Source organism: Corylus avellana, chromosome 8 (genome assembly GCF_965113065.1).
Source record: "Corylus avellana chromosome 8, dhCorAvel1.hap1.2, whole genome shotgun sequence".
Lineage (NCBI taxonomy): Eukaryota > Viridiplantae > Streptophyta > Magnoliopsida > Fagales > Betulaceae > Corylus > Corylus avellana.
Genome location: NC_142497.1, coordinates 23,709,699 through 23,729,001, shown reverse-complemented (window position 1 = coordinate 23,729,001; position 19,303 = coordinate 23,709,699). Strand labels below are relative to the sequence as shown.

General features: G+C 38.2%; 1 protein-coding gene across 1 annotated transcript; it reads left to right on the top strand.

The window, feature by feature from the left end:
• Positions 1-1,980: 1,980 nt before the first annotated feature.
• On the top strand, positions 1,981-19,281 carry LOC132164146 (uncharacterized). Its single transcript, XM_059574578.2, has 20 exons — positions 1,981-2,056; positions 2,354-2,466; positions 2,603-2,678; positions 2,801-2,943; positions 7,045-7,131; positions 7,638-7,721; positions 8,710-8,917; positions 9,729-9,814; positions 9,971-10,202; positions 10,839-10,962; positions 11,502-11,638; positions 12,722-12,830; positions 15,145-15,187; positions 15,381-15,552; positions 16,273-16,343; positions 16,478-16,571; positions 17,674-17,886; positions 17,979-18,188; positions 18,538-18,936; positions 19,037-19,281. The coding sequence occupies exons 1-20, from the start codon at positions 2,039-2,041 to the stop codon at positions 19,160-19,162; spliced, it is 2,745 nt and encodes a 914-aa protein (XP_059430561.2). The 5' UTR covers positions 1,981-2,038; the 3' UTR covers positions 19,163-19,281.
• The last annotated feature ends 22 nt before the right edge of the window (positions 19,282-19,303 follow it).

The window sequence follows — 19,303 nt, the reverse complement described above, 5'->3', positions numbered from 1 at the left end:
GAGTCCATCTCTATGGTGTAAGACAATACAAGATGCAAAGTGATTAAGGGTGAGCTTAAAGCTCTTAATAGGTTCATAGTCCCTACCTGTTGGGATATGGTGTTCCCTGCACACACTCTTGATGGATACCACCTTATGTGAGTGTGGAGGTGGTGCCGCCTCCTATGAGACTTCGGCAAGTTTCTAGAGCACTCACGCAACCTAGGGGCGCATGACCTGTATAAGGCGCCAACCCGCTATAGAACAACCGAAATTTTTTGATTTAATTTTTTTAAGAAAGTTATGTGGGTGATAAGTTCGGTCAAACTGTAAATTTGGTTAAAATAGTTTAACTCTACCACGATTCATTAAGTTCCTACTTATTTATCATAGGTGCGGTTAAAACCTTCGGTGACCACATCGATGCATACTTTCAATCTCATCTTATTCTAATGTTTGTAACATGTGGGGGATTGTTGTAATGTGTTACAAACATAAATTTTTCAGCCATTAATTTATTAGTACTTATTATATTTTTTTACCTTTTGGGTCTTAAACCAGATTTATGATGAAATAAAATTAACTTTTAATTGGTTTTGACCGTTAAAAGGGTTTTGACTCTTATTAACAAGGTTTTATGGTTTTGACCGTTAATGGTTATTAAGAGTGTTTTTTTATGGTTTTTGATTCATAACATTTTATGACCGTTAAAGTCATTATTTTTATTATTTATGATCACCTTTAGAAAACTACCAACCCACTTGTTTATAAGTTCAGTTCACGCCTTCACGGTCACCCAAGTGGAAGAAGAAAAGAATCATTTCTTTGGCTTTGCTCCAGGAAACATATAATGTGCTGTGAGATCACTTCTTTCTTTCCAATACATATAGCTTTAACACTTGTTTCGAGAGAAAAAGCCATAGCTATATTATTAGCCTTTTCTATAAGAAAATATTTGATGTCCCTTATCCATTTTGACGATTGAGTTGTTCTATTACTCTTTATTATTAAAAGTGCGTCCTTAACGAAGGTAGACATTATAGTTTAATCTTGGGAGGTTGCATGTCAAAGGATCCGATCACACCAAGTTATATGCTTCGGAAGGTATGAATCAACCTTTAAGGACAACGCTCTTGCGTGATTCTATAACATATTGTAAGATCTTTCTATACTTTAATTTTCATCTATTTTATTTTATTTATTTTATTGTTAATTTTCATATTATAATTATTTTATATCAATGTGAATTTATGCACCATCCAAAATTATTTTCAACACTTTCAAAACTATGCTCTTCCATTCCAACAAATATAATTGACTTGAAGCGTGAAAAGAAAACAGGCCGCTTCAGGGATTCACCAGACACAAGTGTTGCAAAATTGCATTTCGTACGATGTTTCCATGCGATAAAAAGGACAGAAGAGCTCCTTGCATTTTTCCTGTTAAAAGAGATGTCATGCTTCATAAACAATCAATTTTATTTCAATCAAGCATGCCGGTGGTGGTTCTTCACAAGGGAAGAAGTGAGAAGCCCTTGGTGCATATGCACCAAAAACCAATCTACCGGTTAGGTAGAATGTTTCGACTCTAGATGCATTAAATTAAAATTTTGAAAAAGTCCTATATATAGACAAATAAGACAATAACCTGCAGAGGAGAATAAGAAAAAACAGAGATTTCGAATCTACCGGTGAAGTAAAGAGTATTTACGCTCGTAAATCAGATTTAATTAGGTCCAACTGCATAAGCCCAATTAGTAGATGTAAATGTTCTATAGTTTAGGCCCAATGAAAATTTAGCCCAATTGGTAGTAGTAATTGTACCACTAGTATTTACATGGTTGGTGCCGCCAAGGCCCAGGCCCAGGCCTCAGAGATGTCAGCGTGCGTGAAGGGCTTCCAAGGAAAGGGCGGGAAAGCTAGCAAATTTTAGTGCTGCCGATTTCTACAAATGGCTAAGAAAAAAACAAAATGACCTTATTCGGCTCGCCCTAAAGTCGTACACCGATCGACTGACCGTCTCAACGGAAAAAGAAGCAGCAAAAAGAGACGCAATTAAAATGGAGTCTGTCCTCAAGGTAGTATACTCAACACTCGCCACGCACCTTTTCTCTATTGCTATTAACGATTGTTATCTAGATAGAATTTCGCTTCCCTGTTTCCTACATTTGGAATGATCATCTGGAGCAGTGGAACAGAGTTCTGTAAAGCCTCATGTCCAATCCCACACTTTTTTTTTTTTTTTTTTAATTTATTATTATTATTTTTTATTTGCTTAATTAAAAGTTTGATGCCATTAATCGCATCTATGAATGTAAATGACTATGTCTTGTACCATTACTCAAGTCATTGTAAGGATCTCTCGGTTACTGCAGAAATATTTTGGGTACTCTGCCTTCCGCGAGTATCAGAAAGAGATTATTGAGAAAATTCTACAGAAGAGGGATTGCTTGGTGGTCATGGCCACTGGCAGCGGAAAGTCCTTGTGGTAAGACGGCCTCTTCTCTCCTTTCTACAAATTTCCCTTCCGTTTCCTAGTGTTAAGTGATCTTCATTGCTTTTTCTTTCAAAATAAGATATTCATTGAGGGAGTTAATGAATAAACTAACGTGTTAATATAACAGCTATCAGGTCCCTCCTTTAGCTGTCGGAAAGACTGGCATAGTGATCAGCCCCCTCATATCTTTAATGCAAGATCAGGTAATGGATGAATCAATTTTTGTAAATTTTCATTTGCACTAGTCTCTCCGCCTTCGTATTTCTTCATACTTGACTACTATTATTTTTAACCAACCTATTTGTTTCGCAATGATTATAAACAGGTAATGACTTTGAAACAACGGGGCATCAGAGCTGAGTATCTTGGAAGTAGTCAGACAAATCCCACTGTCCAAATCAAAGCTGAAAGCGGTCAATTTGATATTTTATTCATGACTCCCGAGAAGGCATGCTTGATTCCTTCCAGGTGCTATTTTCTTAGCATGAATCAATTTATTGTTATTATATTCATTGTTTTTACAGTGGGGTTAATTGTAAATTATGTACATTAACTCTTTTATTATAATTCACTATATCTTATATGATATGAGACCAAAAAGAATAAATGAAAACATAATTATAATAATCTTCTGTGGCGTACTTCTTCCTCATAGTAGTAATTAGAGTGCAATCCGTTTCTATAATAGACTGACATATAATGCAGAAAGACTATACGTTCACCATCCTTAAATGATTAGTGAGTGGCAGATGGTTACTTGTTTACTGCTTGATATATTGAAACCCACTTTTTCATCCTTGTTGCACACTTTAACATATTCTCCGTGGGTTTTGAAGTTGCTTTTCTCGCTTTGGTGTCCAAAATTGTCTCGAATTTTGGTTCGTGTTTCTCAAGAGTGAGAAATTACTACTAAATTCCTTACAAAACAGTAGCTAAGCATATTACATGATTATTATGGCAATGACTTGGAGTTCAGAATTTGCTAGAGTAATTGTTTATCCTTTCACTTATTTCTTCCCCGGGTCACTGCTTAGAAACAGTGTCCAGTCCATACACTGTCCAGTCCTTCCTTAGAAACACTGTGCGATCCTTCCTCTACTTTTCTTCTTCTATTCTCTTTGTCTTCACCAATACAGATAAATGGCTTCTGTTAAATCACTACTTTTCCCAAAAGCTTTAGTTAATAGGAAGAAGTAAATTTAATTACTTAATCATTAGTTTAACACTCCCCCTCACGTGTAGACTCAAACTTATTTGTTAATAGGTGAGGCTTAACACGTGGAATATTTAATTTAAATAGAGAGTGAATTGACGGAGTCAAGGTTCGATCCCAGGACCTTTGGCTTTGATACCATGTTAAATCACTACTTTTCTCAAAAGTTTAAGCTAATATGAAGAGGTAAATTTAATCACTTAATCATTAGTTTAACACTATATAGGATTTGATAATTCAATGTAATTGCTGTCTTGTGTTTTCCATTGATGCACGTTGAATTTATACACATTCTTTGGAGAGATTTACAAAGGAAAATATTTTACAAAATAAATGACAAATAAAGATATTGCTTGGTTTTCCTTTCTTGTTGAGCACTAGCTGTGGGGCTGATTCGGTTTGCTGTAATTGTGGGATTTTTTTTGCCTTATTTTGGATGTAGCCGTTGCTTGAGAATCCTTGTGAGGATTGTGGTCTTGCAGGTCACGTACTTGCCTTGTGGAGAATATGGACGTTGCTTTGGTTTCCATGTTAGGATTGGTGGAGTTAATAGTGTTTGTTCCATTACGCCCCCGCAAGCGAGACACGTGGCACACGACGTTGAGCTTGGTTCGCATGAGAGAGAAAGGAGAGAAAGCAGTGGGTTTAGTGAAGATGTCAGCGAGGTTGTCTTTGCTAGAGATGAAACGCACGACTAGGGTGTTGGAGGCAACCTTGTCGCGGACAAAGTGGAAGTCGATTTCAATGTGTTTTGTGAGGGCATGGAAGGTAGGGTTGGTGGATAAGTAGGTGGCACCAATGTTGTCGCACCAAAGTGTAGGGGGGTGGGGAAGAAAAATACCGGGGTCACGAAGCAAGGATTGGAGCCAAATGAGTTCAGCAGCAGTAATGGCGAGGGTGCGATATTTAGATTTAGTGCTTGAGTGGGCAACAGTGTGGTGTTTGTGAGAGGACCATGAGATGAGGTTGGGGCCAAGAAATACGCAAAAGCCACCGGTGGATTTTCGGTCATCGGGGCACCCGGCCCAGTCAGCGTCAGAGAAAGCTTGGAGGGTGTGGGAAGGTGACCAGCGGAGGAGTAGTTCGTAGGTGATGGTGAATTTGAGGTAGCAAAGGATGCGTTTTACGGCTTGGAGGTGGAGAGAGGTGGGGCGGTGCATGAATTGAGAAACTTTGTTGACTGCAAAGGAAATGTTAGGGCTGGTGAGGGAGAGGTATTGGAAGCCGCCAACGAGGCTATTGTAAGAGGATGGGTCATTAAGTGGGTCCCCGAAGAGTAGTTATAGGGTATGTGTGGTGGACATGGGTGACATGACTGGTTTAGCATTAGTCATGTTGCTTTTGCGAAGGAGATCCAAGATATAGCGTTGTTGAAGAGAATGAGATCGTTAGGTGTAGGAATGGCTTCCATGCCGAGGAAGAAGTGAAGGGAGCCAAGGTCTTTTATTGCAAAGTCAACTTTGAGAGATTGCAGAAGGGAGGTGGTTTCGTGAAGAGTGGAACTGGTGATAAGGATGTCGTCGACATAGATGAGGATGTATGTAGTATGCTGAAGTGTACACCGAGTGAATAAGGAGTGGGAGCGAGATTCGACAAAACCAAGCTCAAGAAGTCGATCACTGAGACGAGAAAACCAAGCGCGGGGAGCTTGCTTTAAACTGTACAATGCCTTGTGTAACTTGCAAACATGATTGGGGTATTGGGGATAAATAAAACCAGGGGGTTGATCCATATAGACATCTTCGGAAAGCCATCCGTGAAGGAAGGCATTTTGTACATCAACCTGGCAAATAGGCCATCCGGATGAGATTGCCAAAGAGAGAACTAAGCGAATGGTGGTGGGCTTGACCACCGGACTGTAGGTCTCGCCGTAGTCAATGCTAGGTTGTTGGTGAAATCCCTTGGCGACGAGTTGGGCTTTGTAGCGATTGATGGCTCCGTCGGCTTTGCATTTGAGATGAAAGACCCATTTGCATCCAACGATGTTGGTATTGGGGGGTGGAGAGACTAAGGTCCAAGTGCCATTGGTGAGTAACGCATCAAATTCTGTGTTCATGGCGGCATGCCAAGCAAGATGTGGAACAGCAGAGGAGTAGCTGGTGGGTTCGACATCATCAGAGCAAGTGGTGGCAATGAGTGCTTTTGGGAGAGGATAACGGATGAGTCCCTTTGGAAGGTTCTTCGGCTTGAAAATGATGTTTCTGGAGCGAGTGTGCATGCCATGTTGTTGAGGAGGGGGAGTGGGTGGAGCAGTTTCCACAGGTGCAACCTGTGTACAAGAAGGAGAAACCGTGTTAGTAGTAGTATGTGCTAATGAAGAGGGGGAGGTGACCTCAGCAAAAGTGGGAGGTGATGGTGGAGTTGGGGAGTGACTCTGTGGGTTATGGGGGCATTGAGGAGCGTGGGAGGGTAGGTTAGGGGAGGGAGGGAGAGAATAGAGGAGAGTGTGTTGAGGGGGTGGGTCCAAAGTGGAGGGAGAAGGGCGAGAAAAGGGAAAAGAAGATTCATCGAAAATGACATGACGGGAAATATAGAGGCGACCGGAAGGAAGATGAAGACATTTGTTGTAACACCCCTGCTTCAAGTGGTATAATATTGTCCGCTTTAGGCCAAGCCCGCACGGTTTTATTATTGGGTTTACTCCTAAAAGGCCTCATACCATTTAGAGAGAGTATATTTCATATAAACACATCATCTTTTTCATGCCCAAGCAATGTGGGACGTCACATTTGTAGCCGTGATGGGAGGGACTATAGCCGAGAAAGACACAGTCGGCAAATCGATAATCCAATTTGTGTCAGTTGTAGGGGCGCAAGTGTGGCCAACGTGCACATGCGAAAACGCGTAAAAAAGTGTAATTGGGGTGAAGGTTATAAAGCTTTTGAAAGGGGGAGAGGTTATTGAGGACGGGAATGGGCAATCTACTGATGATATATGACACCGTTTGGAAAGTTCATCCTCTCCTCCCTTTGCCTTCCCAATAGGAAACATCACAAATAACATCTCCATCAAACTTGATCCAGAAAATTACTTGATCTGGCGAGATCAATTCATGCCTCTTCTTATATGCAATGACCCTTCTCTTTATCCTTCTGCTGTAATCTTTATTATGTCTTGTCATTATGCTTTCTGAAATTCCAAGTGTATGCGTGTGTGTATTGTTGACATTGATTTTCTGGCTTGTCTTCTGACAAGTAAAGTTTATTCATGGTGGTAGAGTTGATTTTGCGTGGAAACTTGTAATCTATCCTAGTATTTCTAGTTCTTGATAGATGGATATAGATTTATTGTTGCTAATTTCTTCTATTTATTGTCTTATACATATTCAAACGCGGGGTGTTATTTCATTTTTGCAGCTTCTGGTCAAAATTGCTGAAGGTGGGAATTTCTTTGTTTGCTGTTGATGAATCACATTGCATATCGGAGTGGGGCCATAATTTCAGGTCATTAGTATTTCTTTTTGTTATTTTTCTTCTCTTGAACTTGATCTTAGAGTCCTAGTTTCTGAAATTTGTGAGCCTCTGGCCTGTAAGACTTGTTTTGTTCTAATGTAACCTAGATACATAAAGGTAAACAAGGGGGCTTGGGAGGTGTTTACACATGGTCTTGCTTGTGCGTAAAGATAGTTTAGGACTAACTTTTCCTGTGCTCATCTTACTACCTTTTTCCCCTTATCTTTATGAATGGCACATTGAGGGCCGGTACTAGTGGTAAATTAAGATAGTTTGAGGACTCATTTGACTAATGTTGTATACTCGGGTGTTCAGAGATTTCCATGGAACGTACACGGGGTAAATCATAATCTAACTTGTAAAGCATTGTATTATCTTCTTCACTTTCATCATCTTTCTTTTTTGTTATCTAACTTTAAAATATGAATTTTGTTATCTTTCTTTCTTCCCTATTTGTTTTCTATCACCATTTTTGATTCTCCTTTGTGGCTTTTCAGGGTCGAATACAAGCAGTTAGACAAGTTACGTAATATTCTCTTAGATGTTCCATTTGTTGCACTCACTGCAACCGCTACTGAAAAGTAAGTACCTTCTCATTTGTTCTAAGCCAATGCTGTCATTAACATCATTATAGTATACTTTTCTTGTGGATTTGGTTCTCTTATAATTTATGTAGCTACTAGCAATTGTCTATAATAGTCATTACTTGACCTTATTCTAATAGTCATTGGTTTTTCCCTCCATATGTTAGCTTAGCAATTTGCTTCTAATCATTATATACTATCAGCAGCCCCTAGGGTTTGGACATTTTTTCAAATTGCTCCACAGAGTCTAAAAATTATCAAATCGATCTTTAAGATAATATCCGTTATTAAATCATTTTCAACATACACATTCCGTTAGGGTTTTTAATGGAGAATCGTAACACCTGTAAGGCAACAGCCCATATTTTTCTTGACACATGTACGGACCGTTAACAAAAAAAAAAAAGGAGGAGGTAGTTGGGACAAACCACCTTCCGAAGCCTTTGGGGACGGTTCTCGACCTCCACCACACCCGCCCCCCCCCCCCCCCCCCCCCCCAAAAAAAAGTGGCTTTGGGGTGACAACCATCATAAAACTAGCCTTTGGAGGTAGCCCCTTAAGCCTTTGGAGCGACCCCCTCTGGTGGTTGAGGGGCTTAATCCCCCAAGTGGCGGAGAGGGGAGACCCAACCCCACCGCCGCCCTTTTTAGGGTTTATTCTTTTCTTTTCTTTTATTTTTTCCTTTATAGGCCTTCTTTTCCTTTTTCCTTTGGCTCTTTTGTATTCTTGTTTCTTTTGGTGTAGCACTTTTTGAATGACGTGTTCAAGGAAATGTTAGCATTAATGTTGCCTCAAGACTACATGTCATGTTTCTCTGTTAAAAATTCTAACGAAATGGTACAGAAATAGTGATTTGATAACGAAGATTGCTTTAAAGAGCAATTTGATAATTTTAAAACCTTAATGAGTGATTCAATAAATCCTAAACCCACGGAATCTTTACAGTAATTTTTCTGTTTTGGATTTAATTTTTGCATTTTTATAGGGTTCAAATTGATATCATCAGTTCCCTAAAGATGAAAGATCCCTATATTACCATTGGCTCATTTGATCGTGGAAATCTCTTCTATGGTGTCAAGCCTTTTAATCGAGGTCAACTCTTTATCAATGAGCTTGTGAGAGAAGTTTCAAAGTTTGTAGCAAGCACTGGTTCAACTATCATTTACTGCACAACAATTAAAGATGTTGAGCAGGTATCGTTTTTACCTGCCTCATGTTATAATTCAGTTGTGCTTGAAATCACCAAAGGTTGAACCAGTCTTTTTAATGAGCAGGTATCTTTTTGTGCTTTTTAATGAATTTTGCAATTACGTATCAAAAAAATATCAAGAAAGGTGTATCTCAAAACAGCCTAGCTTCACTACAGTTTTAACTCCAGTATCTGTAACTCTGGAACTCCAAATAACTGAGTGCTAAAGAAAAGTTACATGCTCTTTTGCTTTCATGAAAATGAAATAAATTTGTTTAAGGATCTTTGAAGACAAAGTCAAGACACTCTGTTGGACGGACATGACTTAGATCAGGCCTGTGTTACGTAGGCACAACAAACTTTATGAAGCACTCTTATAATCTTATTTGAAGCGCATTATACTAGTATTTATGTGGCATGGTTATGTATTGGACAAGTAGCCAAAAATGTGGGTCCAATGTAAGGCGACTATCAATTCATTGTAGTCTTAAGAATGCCATGTTGCATACAAATCATTCCACACTTTAGCTATAAAATACCAATAAATAAATAAATAAAGAATTTAGCCATGTATGCTTGTCATAAGATATCATGGCTAATGGAATCTGACACCTATGCATGTGCCACATACTTGATGTCTGTATTCTGGCATCAATGTAGCATAAGGATTGGACTATCCTGATTTATTGCCTGACTCATCTTTCTAGTTTGGGTCTTGGTAGAATTTAGCAAACTCTTGTCTTGATAGTTAATGTATTTAATTAATAAGTTTGGCTTAAGTCTTCTAATGTTTTCATGATCTTACTTTCCTTTAGATATTCAAGACACTTCAGGATGCAGGAATTAAGGTTGGAATCTATCATGGTCAAATGGATAATAAAACTCGTGAGGAGTCCCACAGGTTCTCAGCTCTATCTCACATACATGTGCAGTAGCATATTTAGTGGGCTTGTGTGATCAATATGGTTGTTCAGTATTGTGCCTTCGCCTCTTTACCTTGGATTATCATGATTTGACTTGATACATCTCATACCTAGCCTTTTATTCTTTTTGTCAGATTATTTATACGAGACGAATTGCAAGTCATGGTTGCCACTATTGCTTTTGGTATGGGTATTGATAAGCCAAACATAAGACAGGTGATACACTATGGTTGCCCTAAGAGTCCAGAATCTTATTACCAGGAAAGTGGGCGATGTGGAAGGGACGGTATCGCTTCTGTTTGCTGGCTTTATTATTCAAGAAGTGACTTTGCAAAGGCTGATTTCTATTGTGGAGAATTCACAACAGTATGTAAATTTGTGTCTGTATTTGCGAATTTTCCAAGCTTTCATTCTGTTAGTACCCAATATTATTTTGCCAATATACTGGATATATTTTAGGTTTTTTATTGTGAGGCTTCATTTGTTTTGACTTAAAACTTTTGTTTGTGAAACATTTTCAGTATTTTCTGATATTTGGTTGTGCTTCGAAAACTTGGTCAACCATAAAACATTTTTGATCAACCATAAAACATGTAAAATTTATTTTTTTCTAAGGCGTAAAACATTTTTTGTCCATAGCTCCTCTCTTGAAATCCCCCTGCCAACAAACACCCGCACCATAGTACACCCCAAAGGCCACCCCCTCTTCCACCTGCACCAATCCCCGCCAGAGCCACCCTTGCCAACCGAAAATGTTTTCCTGGAAAATACTTCTAGTGTAAACCAAACATTGGATTCAAGGCGATAGCCAAATACAGAAAAATCAGTAGTTTTTTCCCAGAAAATGCTTTTAGCTGAAAATGTTTTATGTCAAAAAACAGTTTACATTGGAATAAATAGAGCCTGAATTTCTTTGCTTTCTAAGCTTGCATGATCTTCCAGACAATCCATTGTGAATTCTTTCTTTGTCTTACGAGTACTTTTTGGGCTGGCATTCACCAGCCAAATCAAAGAAGAGCTGTTATGGAGTCGCTCATGGCTGCACAACGGTATTGCTTGACTACAACTTGCAGAAGAAAGTTCCTGCTCGACCACTTTGGAGAAAAATCTGCAGCAGATAGATGTGGTTTGCCCCTTTACTTGAACTAGTTTGATTAATATGTTGTATATCTTGTAGTCATATGCTTCTACTAGTAGTTTAAAGTTTTCCTTATTATTTCCATTTGTGACCACTATCAAACTTTTGCCCACAACAAGACCTCCATGGCGTCCATTTAGTTTTAGGCTAAATTATTGAATTGGTCCCTGGGGTTTGGACTTTGAGCCACATTTAGTAACAACTAAAGTAACTACTATCTTATGATAGTAATAATTGGAAATCGGATGGTGCTGGTGGTGATAATTATCCATGTCGTAATGATATTATTTTGTATCTATTAGAACCTGTAGAACTAATTGGATTGCTCAAATGACAATGTTATTGTCAAGATAGTCGAAATTTTATATTATATATATAACTTTTTCTAAAATAGTATGAGTTAGAATGAATAATCAATTGTAATTAATTCACAGCGTTAGTATCTTCTCATCTACCTCAAATTGTCCATAACTCATGACTTAAAAAAATTTCAATCATTCATTAGTTGATTTTCCTTGTGTTTGTAGGGAATTGTGATAACTGCACTGTGTCAAAGAAGGAGTGTGATATGTCTAGAGAAGGATTTCTTCTAATGGCTTGCATTCAATCATGTAGGAGCAAAAGGGGCCTGAATATGTATATAGACATTCTTCGAGGTTCTCGAGTAAGTTCTTATGCATTGAGAATAATCAGTATGCTTTGGTAATTATCTATAACACTTTTTTTTTTTTTTGAAAAAGTACACATACCCACCCTCGGCAGCTGTCATGGGTCTTCAACATTTTTCGTGCTTTTTTTTTCCTTTTCTTTTTTCTTTTTCCAAATTTATAGGGGAATTTTTGTCTTTTAAAAAATATGGGCATTTTTGTCTTTATGGTGGACAAAAGGGTAAATTGCAATGTCCTGGTAGTTTAGGGGGGACATTGCAAATTGCATGGTAGTTCGAGGGAGGTTTGAATACTTTTCCTTTTTTTTTTTCCCTTAATCTTCGTTATCTTCTGGCAAACTCTGTTCATGAGCAAAGTTTTAAATTTTGTGCTTGTCACAAAAGCTAAAATGAATTATTAGTTCCTTTTGTGGCTTTCCTTGTGCGCAAATGGCTTTTAGGTCTTTGGATTTTGGCAAACAATGAATGCAAGTAGATGCTTGTATTTTTTGGTCAAGCAATGAATGTAAGTAAGCACTTTTAAGCACATTCTTATGTAGTTCTACATCATTGAAAGTATCCTCACCTGCCAATTTCTCCACATCAAAGAGGAACTGCCCTCCAAATCTTACCAATTTCTGGTCTTGCCAAAGTCCAGTTCGTGGTCATGCATGTCGTTTGTCTCTGTCCTTCCAGAGGAGCCTCTTTTCCTTTAGTAGGTTAATCTATTGTTTGTATCTTGATGTTGGGCAAGTATTTTTGCAACACTGCAAAGGAAGGTTTTTGGAGTGAGAAATGGTACACTTCCTAAAAGTTTTCTCCAAAAGTTAGTTCTCAAATGATGTATCACCATCCCATGAGTTGGTGATACATTTTCTAAAATAATAAATCTCATGGGATGGTGACACATCATTTGGAAGCCAACTTTTGGAGAAAACTTTTGGGAAGTGTAGCATTTCTCTTTTGAAGTCATGGGGTTCTCTGTCAAAATTATAACATTGTAGATTCTTGTTTAAGCTTTCATTGACTGTCAGTTTGCTTCTCAATTTTTATACAGCTGTTTCCATTACTTATTTGATGTCTTTCCATTGTGGTTTACAGTCAAGAAAAATTCTTGATGCTCAATTCGACAAGCTTCCGCTTCATGGACTTGGAAAAGATTACTCATCGAATTGGTGGAAAGCACTAGCTTCCCAATTAATTTCTTGTGGTACTTAAGAGACACATTTTCCATTGATTATGGAGTATATTTGTTGAGATTCTTGAGTTATGCATGTTCTTTTTGTTATTCATGTAACCTACGTTTGCGTTACAAAAATCTATTATTTATACTTAAGTTAAATCAACTAAGCCATACATTTGGTTCAGCTTTAGGGATCTTCATGAATGATCAGGTTGGTCACATGTATTCTCTAAAACCCAATATATCTTTTGGTATAAATTTTCAAAGTTCTTTACCATGGAAGGAAGGGAAAAAGAAAATAAAAATGATGGGACGGGAAGAGTAAAATATGTAGATCACTTACCTATTCTTCTCAATTGCAGAGGGATTCCGGGAGCTAAAATATACTTCAAATTTAAGAACGTGTGGCTTAAGTTGAAGGGTGTAGATACTAGATAGGGTGAAATTGTGGTGGTCCTCTTATCACTTTCAGGGTTCTCCAAGTTAAATCCTAGCTAGCAAACTTAAGGCTCGAAAATCTGATTTAAAAGCTTGGAATGAAGAAGAGTTTGGCAATATAGAGAAAAAGGAACGTCATCTTTTGATGCTTTCTAGTACCTCCCATCAGTGGAATATTAACTTTCTTCAAGTGCCTCATGATTAGAAGATGGATCTATTTGCCTCTCTCTACGCTTTGTTTTATTCCATTAGAGTGAGAAGGGGTTGTGAGGACAGACTTTGCTGGATTATTTCTAGGAGAGAGTTGTTTGATGTTAGATCTTTTTTTTTTTTTTTTTTTTTTTTGACATGTTCACACAAAAGGGGGGAAGGAGATTCGAACTAGAGACCTCTGCTTCATAAGGCGTGGTCCCCAACCGATTGAGTTACCCCTTGGAGACTGTTTGATGTTAGATTTTACTATAATGTTTTTGTTCCCTATGATAACTCTTCTTTCCCTTTGAGAAGTATTTGGCGGAATAAAACTCCCTCGAGAGTGGCTTTCTTTGCTTGGTCTACCGCCTTAGGGAAGCTCCTCTCCATGAACAATCTAAGGAAATGACATATCATTGTGGTTGAGTGGTATTGCATGTGTAAGAAGAGTGGGGAGTCAGTGGACTATCTTCTACTCCACTATGAGTTTGCAAGTGCTCTTTGGAATACTATCTTCAGCAATGTAGGATTGGCTTAAGTTATGCCTAGAAGAGTGGTAGGCCACTTTGCCAATTGGAGAGTGTGCAGGGGTAGGTGCCTAGAAGAGTGGTAGGCCTCTTTGCCAGTTGGAGAGCGTCAGGGGGTAGGTCTCAGCTTGCGCAGTTTGGAAAATGATTCTGCCTTGCCTTATGTGGTGTATATGGAAGGAAATAAATGATCGTAGCTTTGAGGACCATGAGAGGACCTTAGTGGAATGAAAGACTTTATTCTTTAAGACTCTTTCTTTGGGCCACTACCTCAGGTTTTAGTTTTTTGAACTTTCATATATTCTTAGATCTCTTCTCCGCCACTAGCTAGCCTTCTCTCTTGTATACACTGTGTACTTGAGTTGCGCCTTTGCGCTTTTTAATGAATTTTGCGATTAAAAAGAGTAAAATATGTAGAAAAATTATCCCCTCCCTCAACAAACATTTACTTTTGTCCCACTTCTACACTCTTTGCAACATAAAGCTTTTGGTAGGGAAAAGTTAAAGAACCCTTTTGCTTCTCTCCTTCCATTTCCATCCGACCAAAGGAAGAAACTACACAATTTTTTTTCCAATTAAATGGAGTGTTAATATGTCTCAATTGCATATAAGAAATTGCCAACAGCCAGCACCCCTCCCCCCTCCTTCCCCCCCACCCCCCCAAAAAAAGAGAGAGAGAGAGAGAGAAAGAGAGTCTATTGTTGTTTCGACTAAAGTGTATTTAATCTGACACATTTGATAAAAATATAGGGTGGTCCATAGGTTGATTTTTTCCTCATTCTCCCCTACAATAATGTAACATGGGAACACTGGTGCTGTTTTGACTTGGAAATGCTGCAACCTTACCATTTCTATTCATGTTGCCGGTCAATATCTGATTCACTTTTGCAGATTTGATGGCTCTGAGATAAATGAGCTTCATAATGCATCTGTACTCGATGCTGAGAAAGAAATACAGAAATCTTGAAGAATATTTTAAAAGGAGAAGGGTATTAGAAAAATGTAATTGTAGACTATAGTGGTTTGTATGTCAAATAGTGGCACAATTTGTAAGTTTTTTTTTTACCTTCAATTATTTCTTCTCTTCATGTCTGTTACATAGACAAAAGCTACACTATTTTCTCTCTCGAATAATAGTAAACTAATTGAGCAGCTAATAATGAAAAGTTGCAACTATTTTGCAGGCTACTTGATGGAGACCGTATCTGATGTATATGTGACTGTGAGGTAGATTGCTTTCATTTATTCAGTTAGAGTGCAACCTACTAGATAAAGTCTCTAATTTTTCCATTTATTCACTTCCCGAACATCTGCTTTTTATATGCCTTCGGTTCTGAAGCCTTCCCTGTTGTACCTTATTAGTCAACCCCTTTTTTGGAACCTACAAGGAGATGATAAAATATATTTATTCATGCATCAGTGTCAGTTCAAAAGGAGAGCAATTTCTTAGGTCTGCTAGACCTGATTATCAACCACCCCTCTTTTTGCCAGTAACCAGTGAGATGGTTGATGATGAGTACCATAAAAGCACATCCGGTGAAGTTCAAGAATTCAAAAGTGTGGCTACTTTGGAATGGGAGGGACTTTCACAGGTTGGTAAATTAATTGTTGTCCATTTTTTCATCCTCACTGACCGTGTTACTGCATTGTTGAATCAGCCTCCAACAACCAGAGGTGGCAAAAAATTGGCCTGATTTGATATGTTACTGTTGCGTGTGTGTGCCTAATGAATGGATACCACTCATTTGGCATGCAATGATCTTATTGCTCATATGCCTAATTTGACACTATACTGTCACGCATGTGTGTGCGTGCGTGCCCAATGATGGGATGGCAGTCATTTGGCATGCAATGATCTGATTGCTCATAGGCCTGTGCGCGCACGCGCGCGTGCCGTATGAAGGGATACCACTCATTTGGCATGCAATGGTCTGATTGCTCATAGGCCTCTGTGTGCGCGCGCATGTGCCCAATGAAGGGATACCACTCATTTGGCATGCAATGGTCTGATTACTCATAGGCCTGTGTGTGTGTTTGTGCATGTGCATGTGTGTGCATGTGCCCAATGAAGGGATACCACTCATTTGGCATGCAATGATCTGATTGCTCATAGGCCTGATTGTGTGTGCGCATGTGTATGTGCACATGAGTGTGTGTGTGTTCAGAAAGTATTTGAAGTTGTACTGTAAAAGATAACCTAGAAGAAGTTTGACTCTTCCCTGGTCTGAAATCCTCAGTTCACATCCTTATTTTACATTCATGGCCATTGATTGTTTTATATATACTTTGTGAATGTGTTTTGTTCTATTCAGGTTGAGGCACAACTCTACCAAATGCTTTTAGAAGAGAGACTGAAGCTTGCAAGAGGCATAGGAACTGCACCGTAGGTGTTTGTTTTATTGTGAAGGCTACCAATTCTTAGAAGTTTCTTTAATCTATAATTTTCAGGAAGTAGTTATAACATATTTATAGGGAATAATTTTATGTCAAGTCTGTCATGAACATTTCTCTTTGCAGATATGCTATATGTGGTGATCAAACAATAAAAAAAATTGCTGTAACAAGGCCATCTACCAAAGCAAGGCTCGCAAACATTGATGGTGTCAACCAGGTATGTCTTAACAATGGGGACAATAATGTATGTTTTCATGTATTGGTTTGTTTACTTTTAACCAATGATTAAGGTTATGACAATTTGCAGATCTCCACTTGTATGATCCTCCTTTGGCAGGACAAACACTTAGTAATGGCTTTTAGGATTATTTATAATGTTCCCAGTGGTTAAGATTCTAGTTTGTCTTCATGTAGACACCTTTATCTTAGTAATGGTGTAATGTCTTATAAATTTTCCTGTGAGTTCATATATTCATGATCAATCATTCACTATAGTTCATGTTAATATATGTAAATCAAGTATTAGACTACTGTCCACACTCCCAATGCAGACCAAGCATATCCTGGCGGTAGTTCCAATGTCCTACTAACCTTGGCCAAGAAGATATAATTGTCTCTTTTACTTGGTGGATGATCTTCAAGTGCACTCCTTTATCCTCTAGTGGCTTCTGGCCCAAATACGTCAGAAGTTAGTTAGTTACAGAGGTGTGCCAATGCAAAATACAAGGAAATTTTGCCAGAATTTGTGATGTTATGATCAGTCAGGGCACAAGATAATTGCAAAATTACTAGGTTTACCAGAGTTTGTGATGTCATGCAACAATCATGTGTCCATAATGTTTTCCCTCATATCATGTAGTTTCTGTATTCTTTATGTTGTTCTCGGACTTCTTTTGGTATGTTTAGTTGCTAAATAATTGGAGTAAAGTGGGTTTTCAACACATGATATAATTCATGATTGAAACAGAAGCATTCTTGGCAAGAATTTCCAACGTTATGAATGTTTGTGTCTCTTTACATGGCTAAAGGGATAAGAAACTATATAGAAGAATGCAAACAAGCACGAGACTCCTGTCTGAGACTATCTGCATTACATGTTTATCGTCCTTCGGAATATTGTGTATATGCTTTTTCTCCATTGAAGTACAAACAATTGCCAAAAGGCTGAATTCAATTCATTGGCAATGACGTCTTAGTTGATACTGCAAGTTTGCATGCATTTGATGAATTCAAGGGAATTTGTTAGAAAACAGATTCTTCAAATTATCTTCTTCCCTTTTGGTGTGGAAGGCTAAATCTGAACTTCAATAATTTTGCAGCACCTACTAGTGACACATGGAGATCATTTTCTTCAGATTATTAGGAATCTATCACAAGGACTAAACCTTTCATTGGATGGGGCAGCAGACTTACAGACTGCTGGTACAAAAGAAGTGTATTCATTACCCAAACCGAAGAAGAATTTAACACCAGCAAAGGTTGAAGCTTGGAAAATGTGGCATGAAGATGGTCTCTCCATTCAGAAAATTGCCGTATGCTTCTATTTGATATTTATGTGTAGAGCTTATATGCCTTATATTTGTGCTTCGATCCTTATTATTACTTTCTATTTTTCCTATCATAGAACTTCCCTGGAAGATCAGCTCCTATCAGAGAACAAACTGTTTCAGAATATCTCCTAGATGCTGCCCAAGAAGGATTTCCAATTAATTGGAGCAGATATTGGGACGAATTTGGATTGACACGTGAAATATTCTCAGCCATTCAGGGAGCCATTTCAAAGGTTGGCTCTACGGAGAAGTTGAAGCCCATTAAAAATGAATTGCCAGAAGAAGTGAGTTTAAAACTTTAATGTCCTCAAAATTTTGCATTTTTTTTATTGTCATTTCTGAAATATTTTTAGGATTTACATGAACATATATTTGCAATGTATTTGAATGAGTAGTGCTATATACTACACTCTCATTCTAAAGGGATGATGTGAAAGAGCCTATCCGCCCTTGATTTTTTTTTTTTTTTTTAATAATAGCTTATGGTAATTGCCACATCAACTCAGTGGAATAAGAAGAGTATTATGTCACATTACTCTTTGAATATGTGCCCGAGGCCTATAAATAGTTATTGGTGAATTAAATATTGCTTAATTGGGTTTTAAATTGAAGAAATTTACTTTGTAATTCCAGATTAGTTATGCACACATCAAGAGTTGTCTGATAATGCAAAACCGTGGGATCTCTTCAGAACTGATTACACTCAGCTGCCAGAACACATGGAATGCTGATGAACTTCAGGACAAGGTGTCAGAATGCTCACTGATTCCCACCAGTACACGCCCCATGGAAGGACCATGTGAAGTTAAAACCTCATTCCAGAATTCAGTTGCTCATTGTTGCTATGGAAAAAATGAAGAAACAGCTTCTGTTCCCTTCACTGGTGGCCGGGGACCAAAGCTATCCCTAGTCCATGATGAGGATTCGCTCTTGACAAAACGCCAAAAAGTTAGTAGTCCGAAGGAAGGAAGTTCCATCTCCCTGAAGGCAACGGAGAGTGCCATAGTAGACTGGCTTAAGAACTTTGATGGAGTGAGTTAAAATTTTTTATAAAGCTTTCTTGTGCTGTCTCCTTTGGTGTTCTTTGTTATATTGCAAGACAAAAAACATAACTGATGTGGATTTTTTGCAGGTTAATCTGTCTGATATTCTTGATCACTTCAATGGATCAAAAGAAGAATCCGTGGTTGATTTACTCAGTTGCCTTGAAGGCAACTTTGTTGTATATAAAAAGAACAATATCTACAGGATTATGTAACCAAGAGACGAATCAAATTTCTGAGACGAACTCTGTATGTGAAATATTGTTGATAACTTGATATAGAGTTTCAACGACCACTATATGCGTTTGTGATATTCAAATATAGCTGTTCAATGTTCATGGATGAATAACTGAAAT

Bases quoted from the DNA above. Each gene is read 5' to 3' on its own strand.
- LOC132164146 (XM_059574578.2), top strand. The intron at 7,132-7,637 runs GTCATTAGTATT...GTGGCTTTTCAG, and splicing joins GAGTGGGGCCATAATTTCAG to GGTCGAATACAAGCAGTTAG. The intron at 16,572-17,673 runs GTATGTCTTAAC...ATAATTTTGCAG, and splicing joins ACATTGATGGTGTCAACCAG to CACCTACTAGTGACACATGG.